The sequence below is a fragment of the Tachysurus vachellii genome, chromosome 18, assembly GCF_030014155.1.
Source record: "Tachysurus vachellii isolate PV-2020 chromosome 18, HZAU_Pvac_v1, whole genome shotgun sequence".
NCBI classification, from domain to species: Eukaryota; Metazoa; Chordata; class Actinopteri; order Siluriformes; family Bagridae; genus Tachysurus; species Tachysurus vachellii.
Window position 1 is genome coordinate 6676553 of NC_083477.1, and position 13981 is coordinate 6690533.

The 13981-nt window shown below is 35.6% G+C and overlaps 1 protein-coding gene across 1 annotated transcript in view; it reads right to left on the minus strand.

Moving 5' to 3' along the window:
- The window catches only part of crhr1 (corticotropin releasing hormone receptor 1), an 80454-nt gene that overhangs the window by 64274 nt on the left and 2199 nt on the right, over nucleotides 1–13981 (minus strand). Inside the window, exon 2 of the mRNA XM_060892418.1 lies at nucleotides 186–236. Coding sequence (XP_060748401.1) covers nucleotides 186–225 — 40 coding nt within the window. The 5' untranslated portion in view covers nucleotides 226–236. The remainder of the gene's footprint in view (nucleotides 1–185; nucleotides 237–13981) is intronic.

Here is a 13981-nt window from a genome sequence, read left to right on the forward strand (position 1 = left end):
AGCAGTATTTCTTTTATCTGCTTCTTCAACATTACACTATAGACACCAAGGCTTTAGAACAACCTTAATAAGGAAAAACAGAATGTTGGCTTCTACAAAGCCAACATAATTATTTAGTAAATATGCAGCACAGTAAGATTACATATGGTTACACAGTAGTGATTAGATATTCTGGATATCCGTACCTGTGGCATTGCTTGAGCTCGTTGTCTGATTCCATAGCATTAAGGTGCGAGCTGGAAAACAAACAAGCGAAAGAAATGTGTCATATAATTAAGTTGTTTTAGAGCATGGATATCACAAAAATAGACAAAGTACATATAATCGAGAACCACTTGATATGCCACGTAATGGATTTGCTGTAGTAACTCATACTACATGCTATGTACAATACACACTCCACAAAACAGTAACTAATGGTCTTTTAGCCACTATTTTATGTGACCTTTAACAAAATAAATCTAAACAACTGTTATAATAATACACAGCATCTCAGGTCACATGATGAGTTTTTATTAACAAACAAGAATTTAAAATATTGGGAACAGTTAAAAAAATCAGGAAAAAATCAAGAATATCAGAACAGGCCCAAGATTAGGAATAGGTCAAAAATATCGGAACAGAACGCCAAACAATCCAAAATGTTGTGTAATACTCAGGTCACAATCAGCACAGGTCCACAAGAGTGAACAGGGGGTTAGACAAAATCAAACACCAGAAAAAACAGTCCAAAATTGGAAAATCACAGACACAAATAAATAGGCTTAGTAACGTCACGGACAGGAAAGAGGAAACGAGCGTACGGATTTCAACAAAGAACTCAAACCAGTGTGCTTAATCAAGTGCAAAAAAAAAACATCGTAACATAATCAGAAGGCTGGTGAGTGTGAGTGCAGGTGGTTGCTAGGAGATGGAGTCTGGGGCAGCCAAGTTTGTTGGTTGCAGTGAAACTTTAGTTAGTGACTTTAATTTGTAGCTGGGCTTTATTCAGGAATTAAAACCATGTTAGAGACTCAATTCAAGTTCATGAAAAGGATCCCAATTGAGGGGCCGGAGAGATCTGTCTGGCAATAGTAGTAAACATTTAAACATTTAGGCTGCCATCTAATGAGAGAATATTTTTTTAGATTTGGTAAGAGCAGTAAAATCGGGTGTATATGTTGTCAATGCAATACACATACAGTGGTGCAGGATCTCAGCTGTGAGGATGATGTGTGATTACTCGTTTTAATGACATTCATGCGTGAGAATGACGATTCGCACGTGTAAGTAGAGCTAAAGTAGTAGAGTAAGGTTAATGTTGTTTCACTGAATTTCCTGATTTTTATTTTTTTTTTGTAAAACGACTGAAGGAAGGAATGAACAGAGGAAATTATACTAAAAAAGGTTCTCATCTGTCATCGTCCTGTCAGTCATTGGGTCTCACAGGAGAGGCTGCTTGCTTCACTTGCCTAGCGTGACTCCTGCTCTGTGCCACAACTGCGGCTCGTGCTTAATGGAATAGTCACGTGTCACTTCATAACTGTAGCAACCGCTGATCGACTGAACAACATTTATTCTACAGATGTCTTTTTTCACACTAGGCTACTTGAAGGTCTGGAACAAATTACCTTGTGGGCTGAATCCGGCCCGCGGGCCCTTAATAGAATAGCCCGGCTCTGTAGAATTTGACAGAAAGAATATGGACACTAGTATAAGTCATGAAATTTAACAAAGAAAACAAAGGTTTTTATTTATTGAAGTAGCCTCCAGTATCAGTGCTGTTTTCCAGTATGGGAGACTCACAATTGTTCATCCCTGACCACACCTTACAAAATTACAAAATAGCTACCATGTAGAATACTGCAATTAAACTAAGCTTATTGAATATTTCAAACATTTATATAACACATTACACATATCCATGTAATACATGTTTACTCTTGATATGGTACCTAATGAAGTATTTGATAAATTCATAAAGTAAAGAATAAAGTCTATTAAGCTTACAGGAGCAAGTGCAACTTTGTGTCTCTCTCTGCTTGACATTGTGACTGATTTCTATATTCTAATGATGCTGAGGTTTTCTCTGTAGTATTTATTATTTGTGCTGTCTGAGCTTTGCTACCCATCTTCGTGCAGCAGTTTTCATTTATCTCTGTCTTCCCTTGTACTCGGGTGTTAACCCAGATAAAAGTGTCAAGGAATTAATCATTTACTACACAAAAGAAATGTTCTTAGCCATGCAGAGACCAAGAGGTTTGAATTGACAGATTAATACATACAGTACACTATGTCTTTAGCTACTAACTGTGAAAGACATAAAATTAGGTAATATGTAGGTCCTGACAATCCATGTGAGAAAAACATAAAACTTTAATATAAACCTGGCCCAATATAACTATGCTTTACTTCATAATGTAATGACTGAAATATTTTTTCCATGAGGACACAATGAAAAATAGAAAAAAACAATGTTACAAAGAGGAGAAAACCATAAAGATCGTCAAGAGCTGCAACTTTCTTGGTGTTCATCTAGCGGAGAAGTTCACTTGGTCACTTAACACCAGCTCCATCAGTAAGAAAGCCCAGAAGGGTCTCTACTTCTTCCTCCACCTTTCCTGACCACGTTTTACAGAGGGACAATTGAGAGCATTCTGAGCAGCTGCATCACTGTCTGGTTTGGGATCTTGAATTGCTAGCCTCTGTATCCACAAAGCCAACAGCATTGTGGATGACCCCACACACTCTTTACCCTTTTGCCACCTGGAAAAAGGTACTGAAAAATTTAGGCGCTCACAATCAGACTCTGTAACAGTTTCTGTAACAAGGCATCATACTCCTCAATAACTGAACTGAACTGTGCCGAGCACAACACACACACAAACACACTGTGGATTGCACTGATCTTCCTCACGAGACAGACAACCTGGATATAAATATGCAACAAGAACTGATTCTCACTTGGAAAAATTCTGAATTGTTGTTCGATTGTATTCCAAGACATACAGTTTTGCAAAATGGTAAGCACTAAGTTCATCCATTCGTACTTTATTTGCTTTAACATCGCACAAGAGACCTCTAAACTTCCCAACTTTCATAGTTGAAATTCTGAGTTGAAGCAGTATTTCCTAGTCGGAGATCGGATCGACTTCGTTTTTATTAATTTTAGTCAAATTCAGCATTGATGACTTTCAGGTTCCAGTCAAGATTAGGATCATTGAACCTCTATGAAATAAGTGGAATATTAACAAGTTCAGTAGGAAATGGAAACATCTAAATTTCTGGATTATTATGGGGCATTTTCACATGTCCTCAAAAGAGACTACAAATTACACTCTAGTGCAAAAAAAGCTGAAAGTGTACTGTGGATTTTACAAGTTAGTGAAGGTCAGATGAAGCTCAGAGAATATATTAGGCTTTAAATTGTGAAAATGAGGCATTTGCATTACACTAAAATACACAGCCTGAGTAATTGACTCAATGACATTAATATACGCAAATTCAGCTGTTTCTTTTCTTTCTGTTAATTTCTTTCTTTTTTATTTGCAATGCATAAACATTTCAGCAGCTGGTTTATATGATTTATTTATATGATTTATATGATTATTTATTTATAGAAGCCAGTTTATATCTGGAACACCAAACAAGCAAGAAATTAGAATAATCAAGGTGTTTTTTCTTTTCTTTTTTTTTTTTTTAGTTGGATGGGAATAATGTGTAGCATAAAAGTGAAATGAGGACTGTAAGTGCTTTTGTCTAGGGATCAAAAACTAAAGTGCCAGAGTATGGTACAAGAAAGAAAAAAATGACACCAGTGTTCCCAGTACTTCCATTTTAACACTATCATGTTCCAAGTACGATGTACTAACAGTTTGAAATGAAACAAAGTTTCTCCAGGACCATGGTGCTACAAAAGACAACACAGAGCTACATAAAATAACACAAAGCTAAGGACTTAAAGGAAGTTGTCCGAGCCACATAAAGTGCATCGTGTGCAACCTAGTGAAAACAATACGAGACAAAAGACAGTGCAGACAATACAAAAATCTACAGGACAGATACACAAAATATTGCCGACCAGAATACATTCAGGAAACCAGTATTTGTGCGAAATAAGAAGATTGTAAAAAATAAGAGCGTTTTTGTAAACATATATACTTATATAGACTTATATAATACACATACTGTATAATAGCTGCACTTGGTCTCATCATTTAATTGAGGTATGCAGACAAGCATTAAAGTAAAAGTGAGTCAAAACACAAAACACAGGTGTGGGTCAGGCAAACAGAGTAGACAAAACAAAACAGTCCAACAAAAAAAAAAAAAAACAGAAAACAACTTGAGTGTGAACTAAAAGTCTTTATATTCTGTGCTCTGCAATTGTGAACAGGTCATGAACAGGTGTGAGAAATAACTAATGGTCAACTTGAACTCTATTGGTGGTGGTTGTTGTAGTTTGTAGAGCCATATTTGTAGACCATGTAGTATTTGTACCAAGTAGTTGAACATCATTCTACAATAGAAAGTTAAAGGAGATGACTGGAATAAAAAAAAATATGGCAAGAGATTTATATTTACAGCATATGCCTGTTGAAAAGACTTGAAGTATTAGAATAAGAATCAAGAAAAAATATAAATATAAAGCATTGCATGTTAAAACTGTTATGGATTCAGTAATTATGCTGATTCTTATACTGAAAATTTGCTCAAAACTCTTAACTTCTGGTTACACAAATGCACATGACTCTCTGGTGTAACCCAGATGAGGATGGGTTCACTTTGCGTCCAGTTCCTCTCAAAAGTCTCTTCTTCAAATCATCTGAGGGAGTTTTTCCTCACCACCATCATCTCTGCCTTGCCCATTAGGGATACATATGAATTTAAATGTATGAATTTAACTTTCTTATGTCCATTGTTTAACCTGCATAAATAAAATCAAATTGAATTGAACTGAATAAAATATAGTAGCAGTTTATTTCTGTGGAGATTGTGTGTCTGGATGTCAGGAATCTTTCAACACTTTAAAGCTTTCAAACTTGGCCTCAATACTTCAGTCTAATGCCAGGATCAATTCTAGACTTGTTTGCATCATTATCAGGGATTTGTTTTCACAAATTAAAAAAATCATTAAAAAAAAAAAAAAAAAATTGTAAAAAAAAAAAAATTGTAAAAAAAAATCACTTTGAATTAAGTGTGAATCTTTGAAAATCTTAAGATAATAGCTTAATTGTGTTGTGTTCTTATTATTTCTTAAATCAGTGTTTTAATCTCACTTGGATTCTGTAGATTTGAATTCTTATTCCAATTTCATTCCTTCATTCTGAAACTCTGTTTAAAAGGCAATTCTGTTGACTGTATATTAAATTTACTATGTGGAGAAGAGAAACATTTTAGAATATTACTATGTAGTGTCATACAGAAGAGCGAGTTGCTTTTTGCGTCCTGTTCCTCTCGATCCTTGTGCCATCTTAAAGTTTGTCGCCTCCAAGGCCACCATTCATTCCAAAACATGTCTGAAAGAGCTCTGAAATTGTCTAGTAAAGCACAGGCTGGGGCAGAGTTTTTTATATTGGTGTGACAGATGCAATTTTGAATTTATTAAAGACAGAACCTGCAACCAGAGACACACTATACAAGCTATCTAACAGGCAGAGGAGTTTGTCAGACGTTTTAAGAGGTGGAGTGCAGGCAGGGAAGATTTGACAGGCTGATGACTTGAAAAAATAAAACAAATTCAGTTCACAACTGAAATGTTGTCCGAAAGTTGTAAAAGTGCTGTGTTCAAGTTGCTGGGTAAAATGTTTAAGATTTAAATTCCTTTCTGAAGGATTTAAATTTCATATCATATCTAGAGTTTGGATAATGAGTTTGTTGAATTCTTGTTAACAGGCTGTAAGTAATTTGTCAGACAAATTGAATTTTATTTGGCTTATTACAGTTTTTTTTAAATCACTAATCAAACTCGTCCTTCAGTACGATTTATCAACATGAATCTTGGCTAAACAGTTATCAAAAAATCTAATGGCAAAATGCTCTCAAAACATTACATATATTTCCAAAATGAGCTTTAAATAATATCACGCAATCTGGTATATAATTTCATTTTATTGTGAAGATAACAAGAGGACAGAAGATGTCCTAGCCTGGCATGGACAATGTCTCTTATTTTCAATAGTTTCTACAAAATATAAATATTGATTATTTCCTCACACCAAGGCAGCAAATCAAATGAAATCAAATCTACTGAAGGACCATGGATAGGAATAAAGACAACAATAATCTGTAACTGTGTGAACAGTAGTGTTCAATGAAATATTTCAGCCACTAGTCTCAATCAGAGATCTGTAGGGAGCGTTCAGCTATAATTACACTTATAACTGTAACACCGATTTAGCAATTCTTTGCAGTTTAATCAAAAGACAAATTAGCATGATGATGAGCTCATCATCATGCTATTGTGTGCTCTGTGTGTACTTTGTTCATGTGTTGTGTGATTATTTGCTGTATGTGTAAGTGTGTCTGTGTGATAGTGAGAGAGAGAGTGTGTGCTGTGCTCTGTGTGTGTGCATTTGCGTGCTGTGCTCTGTGTGACTGTGTGTGTGTATGTTTTTGTATGCATGTGTGTGTGTTTGTATATGCATGCATGTGCTGTGCTGTGTGTTTGTTTGCTCTGTGTGTGTGGGTTTGTGTATGTGTGTGTGTTTCTATATTTTGTTTGTGTGTTTATTTGATAGACACAGAGAGTGTGTGTGCTGTGTTTGCCCTGTGTGTGTGTGTGTTTGTGTACGCATGCTTGTGTGTTTGTGTATACATGCGTGTGCTGCGTGTGTTTGCTACTGTATGTGTGTGTGTTTGCGTATGCATGTGTGTGAGATGTGTGTGTGTGTTTGTGTTCTCTGTGTGTGTGTGCTTGTGTATGCATGTGAGTGCTGTGTGTGTTTGTTTATGCATATGTGTGTGTTTGTGTACAGCATGTATGTGTGTTTGTGGCTGTGTCTATGTGTTTGTTGTGAGCTGTGCTGTGTGCCATAAGTCCCACCAGGATTTCAAGAAGATTTTGTGTGATTGTTGTGATGCTTGATTTTGATCAGAATTTGCGTTGCAACTTGTGGTTGCAAAAAACTACCTAAATTGGTGAAATTGCAAGCACAGGAGTCTTCTTTTATTCCTACTAGTGAAGACACATGTTAATAACTTTCTATAATAGTTGTATTCATGATCAACATATGTGAATGGAAGAAGGCTCTGACTTGTGTTGTGATGACACCACATGATGCGTCTTGGTCCAAACCTGTAAAAAATCTGCAGTGTAGAATATCACAGTGTTTGCTTGGTTTTGCATTTATAATAATACACCATACAATTAGTGTTCTTTTGTTCTTTTTTTTTTTTGCAGAAAATGCAAAGTTTAACGTACAGCACTATTTATTGAGTAAAATGCCCCCCTAGTCGTCCTTATTGTGTCCAAAACATTTAACATTTTACTTGTTATTTAGAAAATAAGTGAATTTCTGCTAAGCGTATATATTAATTGTATTATGTAGTAGAAATGTTTAACCTTTAAGCCATGTAACCAAAAACTACTCACCTGTGCAGCAAAATAAAATATTATATAATAATGTGCAGACTATTTGGAATCCTACATTAAATTAAATGCTACTTGTATAGAACTGTATTCTTCAGGTGAGACTTTGATATAGGCTTGCGTTACATATGGTGTTTATTATGAATAGAACTGTGTGGGTGTTTAGTTGAAGGAATTTATAGGCAGAACATGACTCTCAGAGGATGTGTGAGATAAACACATGTGCTTCCCTTGTGTCTTGTTAGAGCTACTGGACATCAGAAAGGAATTTCACACTATATGGCCATGGGCTTGAAGCTACTCACTGCTGGACCTACCAAATGTTTCAAGATCACCCCAATATTTCCCAAAACTATTGTGTCAATATCTGCTGATTCGATTCGTTACCTACTGCTGTTGATATCGTAGGCACTGATCATACAGTACTTCATCATTGTCATGTGACCTATTAATGTAATTTTTTTAAAACCTTCAACAGGTTAAACGTTTACTCAGGTGTTGTTATAAAAAGACAGGATCTGATTTAAGCTCTTGAGGAAACCATGATTGATAGTCTGATACAATGCATGTATGTATCTATGTAGTCTCGTGAGGGTTGTATTTAGTTCCGTAGAGTCTTGTGTAGTTCTGCGTTGTTTTTATACCACTCTGGTCCTGGAGGAACGCTGTATCGTCTCACTGTATACTGCACAATATGTAGATGTTTGAAAAGACAGTGAAGCCACTTGATCTTGGTGTAGACGGAGTCAGTTTTGCCTGTCACTTTGCCCAGACTCATTATCCAATTTTAGCACGCAGAATTCAGAGTCTGTTAACTTTAGAACTAAAGAAATCTGTTAACTTTTAGAAGAACTTGTCAACTAGAAGATCATGGTCTGGATGTGGGCCCAGCAAAGTATTTTTCTTCAAAACCCTGGCTGCTCAGTCATAAAAGCTTCTGTAGTAGATACCATGTCATGATTTGTTGCAGCAAATGTATAACTAATTGTTTACCTAAAGGCAAATCATAATGGAAACAAAACACTTTTTAAACAGACTTTCATAAATTTATTTAATTCTTTTATTTAAATATTAAATGATAACTATGTTGCTATTGAGCAAAATAATCACTGCTTTAAATCATTTTATGTAGCTGAAAAGTCACAAATATTAGTTGAATGCTTCTGGAAATCTTCTTCACGGATAGTCACAGGTTAAACTTAATCAAACATAATCAAACATAATCAAACAATCACTTTATATTCCACTTTACAGGTAACAAAATAAAAACAAACAAAAAATAAAAGCAAAAGCTATGTGGTTGGATTCAACTGGCTCAAAAACAGCTAGCTGACTAGCTAATGCTAACAATAATTTAGCTGCAAAAGCTAGCTTTAACCTGTGATGCTATGTTACGCTTGTTAATTCTGATGACATTCAAACGGTTTTCAGGCTAGCTAAACCTAACTATTATTCAAAAATAAAGAAAAAGGTTTAAAAAGGAAAGGTTAGCTGTCTTTAAACCAGCAATATATTTGTAAACATAATCCAGATATGTTTGCAGTTTGCAGTCTACTCTTTAGCAGTAAGAATGTGTTTCTTTTAGGTTTAGGTTAACTATAATAAGGCATGTCAGTGGTATGCTGCCTTGCCATAGGGACATTATATCAGGACAGTACCAATGCTTACAATAATTTAGGAAGCTGTCATCTCACTAGAAAAGCAATGATTATATACAGTTAATACGATCATTAAAAAAGCTAATGGCTGAGAGAGAGAGAGAGACAGAGAGGTATAATGACACAACCTCTATCTGTTCATTCAAAACAAGCCATGCAACCTCTACCCCAGAGTCATGTTGTTTGTGAATCACTGGTTTAATACGGCAGCAGATGGTCATCGTGCAGATGACTGAGCACTGATCGAGTGAGACGATGTGGCTTAAGCAGCCCTCAGCATAGCCTCATCGACTGAGCACTGCTAGTGTCAATAAAGTGCATAAAAGAGTGGAAAAAAATCACCCCAAGATGGCTTGTTTATTATTGCTCTTAAAGCTGATGGATTTAAAATCTGGAGCGTTCTCCTTCTTTGGAAGAAAAATGCCAGTGCAAGCTTCAAGTCAAAAGAGAAAGCAAGACGATATCACTGCAGTGAGAGGCAAGTCACGGACACTCAAAAAACTAGTCGAAGCTGCATCACAAATGGACAATGTTGGTGTAATGTCAAACAGAGAGCATGAATGTTCCCTTTTTTTACTTGTTGAATTTTTTTTGGTTGTTTATTTCACTCTAAACGCGGATAAACATCAATCACAATTTATTCCGATTTTTGTTTACATTAAAGAGATGTCAAAACTTTTAATATCTATGATATACTACACACTACACTTCAAATTCAAATCCAAATTTTATTTGTTTCATACTTATTCATACACACTACAGCATGTAGTATCCATGTTATTAAAAAATCTAATAAATAGAGATTAAATATAGTTACAATAAAATTTAAATCAAATTACCTGTACGAGCAAAGTGAATAATTATATAAAAAATATATTTACTGAAATATATGTAATTCATTAATAATATAATTATTTAAAAAATAATAATGGTGGTGAGGGGCTGAAATAAAAAAAATTATGTACTTGCTTGTTTTTTGTACGTTTAAATTATGTAAAAATTGCAAATTTAAAGGATTTGATTTGTTTGTTCTAGCATTTCTTACTACAGTGTACTGAAGTATTTAATGAGTTAAATATCATACAGTTTTCTTCATTTTGTCCAAACGCTTACATTTGATTATATAAACATTTTCTGCATTATTTAGTCCAGAGTTTGATTTATGATGAGTGTATATTAACCATATATTAAAGCGTATATCACATTTATTAAGTAGCACAAATGTTCTACCGTTTTATTATTAGGAAGCAGTTGAAGCATCTCAGACAGTAGAAATGGATTTGATATTACCACCATTTGATCAACACTTTAAAGATAAACATTTGTGTGGAAACTTTTTTTTTATCTGGGAAGGGCTTTTTTTGATGAATATTCTGCCCCTAATAGGCTGGGTTAACACAGAACAAAAACACTACAAATTCTTAAAGCCCTGAGTGTCTACTTTCATATGATACATTAATCACCAGCGTGCAGTATGACATGACAAAGGAATTCAATGCTGAACACTGGCACAACAAAATAGGCACAAATTCCATTTTTTGGCCACAAACAGCAATGACAACATTAGAAACATGTCCCAATTCTCCTATATTCCCTTAAAAAGACATTTTCTTTTTGACTATACATGCAATGATTTAAATCAGACACCTCAGAAGGTGTCTAATGTGTCTTTGCACTTTTTCTTGTAAAGTTTTCATTTCTGATCACACATTAATCCCTGTGGAAAATGACACTGGAATTATGTCTCGCTGATTGCTACACAGCTCTTCCTGTGACTTTCTGGTGTTTTTACAATTAACCCTTTGCTATGTAATTGCCATAACCATTGTCATGTAAAGTCTAGCTTGGGAAAGAGTCTGAAACCCATAATGCACCAGAAAAACAGCTTAACAAGCTTCTGATTGCCATGGTGAAGTGGCTGCGTCATTGTGAATAGCTGCCAATCACTTAAATGTTAATTGAAGTGTGACACTTTACACTTACAGGTAATCACAGGTTTGTGCGAGGCATACTGGGATAAACAGGCCCACAGCTGTCACTGGAGATGGAAATGGAGAGGTTTTGATAATGAATACGCTGCTGTGGAGTAACACACGGCTTGTCACCAAAAAAAACACACCAATTATTCCCCTATCCTTCTGTTGCATTTAGGAGGTACACGCTCACACTATAATTTTACGGTGTTGTCTAATTAAAAACCTTTATCTTCTACACACAAGGAAAGAAAATAAGCTAAAATTATGAGAGGATAAATTCCTGCATTGCTCTAATTAAATGCAAAAGTTGATAAAATCACCATAGCCCTGAACTTAATTAAAATTTTATGCGCTAATGAGCAGCTAATGGAATTACTCATGACTTTGAGTTGTGTTATCACTAACTTTGTTTGGGTTTTATATGAGTTTTGTTCTGGTGTAAGATTCAACAGAGAGGGAGAGAGAGAGAGAGAGAGAGAGAGAGAGAGTTGTATAGCCTGTGTCATATTCACCTGTTGAGTTGATCTGTTGTTAAGCTGAGTTTAAGGGAAGTAAAATGTCAATATGGAGGTTTATTACATTTTTAAGCACCCAAACCTAATTAAGGAGCTACAGTCACACAACTATCTTGGATTGAATGAACTTCATTTGGTTCTTTTTAAAGAAACTCTTCAAAATGCTTAAATAGAAAGAGCATTTCCATATATGTGATAGAACTATATTAGGTTCTATATAGAACCATTTCTTTTAAGAGTGCATGTTATTCTATAAATGTAGTGATATCATGACAATCGAGGATTTTTAATATACAGTTGTGTTCAAAAGTTTGCATACCCTGAAAAAACTGTTAAACATTGCCATTTATTTAGAAAATATGACTGATAGTGGTCACGTAAAGTCTTTAATTATCACATAGTGATTTAAAACCTAAACAACACTGATCAAAAGTTTACAAATCCTTAAATGTTTGGCCACCTTATTAACACACAGGTTGACACGCAGAGAGTTAAATAGCTATTAAAGGGAAGCCTCCAAACATGTGACTCATTGTAGTTGTAATTAGTGTCTGTGTATAAATAGTCAGTGAGTTTCTCATACTGCCAATGGACCTGTGTAATAAGGTAGTTGAACTTTATAAAGCAGGAAAAAAATAGAAAACGATATCTCAACACTTGAAAATGCCAGTCAGTACTGTTCAAACTCTGATAAAGAGACGGAAAATAAGAGTTTCTGTTGATACTAAGCCACGGTCATGTATACCAAGAAAGATTTTACCCACTACACACAAAATAAATTGTTCAGGATGCAAAGAAACCCCACAATCAACTTTGAGAGAAATACAGGCTGCTCTGTAAAAAAATGATGTTGTTTCAAAGAGCACAATAAGGAGGTACTTGAACACAAATAACTTGAATGGTCGAGTTGCCAGGAGAAAGCCGTTACTGCGCCCATGCCACAAAAAGGCTCTTCTTCAGTACACCAGACAGCACCTAGACAAGCCTCACAGCTTCGTGAGCAGAGTCATTTGGAGTGATGAGACCAAAACTGAACTTTACAGTCACATCCATAAACACTATGCTTGGAGAGGAGTCAACAAGGCCTACGGTGAAACGTACACCATCTCTTATGTTTTGGGGCTGTGTGAGCTCCAGTGGCACAGGGAAGTTAATGAAAATCGATGGCAAGATGGATGCAGCATGTTATCAGAAAATACTGGCAGACAATTTGCATTCTGCAACACGGAAACTGTGCATGGGACGCACTTGGTCCTTTTTTAAGTCTCCCATGGGAAATGTGCACTGATATGCAAGTGATCATTAATAACACATCACAATTTCTCACATTACACATTAGGAAACATTAAAACATACTGTAGGAAAATTACCGTATGAACCTCTTAGACCTTTATAGAAGGAATTAGAAGAAATTCTAATTAGAAGAAAATCTTTTACAGGCTATATGCCGTTTCTCTGCATCCATGTTTTTACCCACAATACCACAGTCCCGCTCTCACCCCAGAACATGTAAAGTGAGTCCTCAATAGCAAATTTTACTTAAAGAGCCCCTTATTTAAAGAGCAGGGCACACTTCATAGATCAGCTCCTGAACATAACATACAGACATTTTTAAACAATGAAGGAACTCAAATTGAAATACAATTTGTCAAGACAGTTACAATTACAATGGCAAGGTTGTCCCTCCAATGGCTACAGCAGAAAAAGGTGAAGGTTCTGGAGCGGCCATCACAGTCTCCTGACAATATCATTGAGACACATTAGGGAGATCTCAAACGTGCAGTTTGTGCAAGACAACCAAAAAATGTACAGGAACTGGAGGCATTTTGCCAAGAAGAATGGGCAGCTACTGTATACCACCTGAGGATTACGGACCTCATGCACTATTATTACAAAAAACTGCATGCCATCACTGATCCTAAAGGGGGCAATACACGATAATAAGAGTTAAAGGTATGAAGATATGCAAACCTTTGAGCACAACTGTACCCCTAAACGTCCATGGAGACCACATTAAGTCATTAGAGTCAGATCCTCTATTACCCCCTGTCTCATGCCTCTGACTTTATCACACCACCATGTCATTTGTTTATTTTCCTCTAATAGCCCATGCTGCTGTGGTATGTTCCAGACATCAAAATAAATCTAAAGACCATACAATAATCAGCCAAAAATTCACATTAATTTTTAGATTTTACTACTCCAACAGCATCATTTTTCTTTCAAGAAATATTTAACCACTGGAATGTTCAGTCTGCCTGT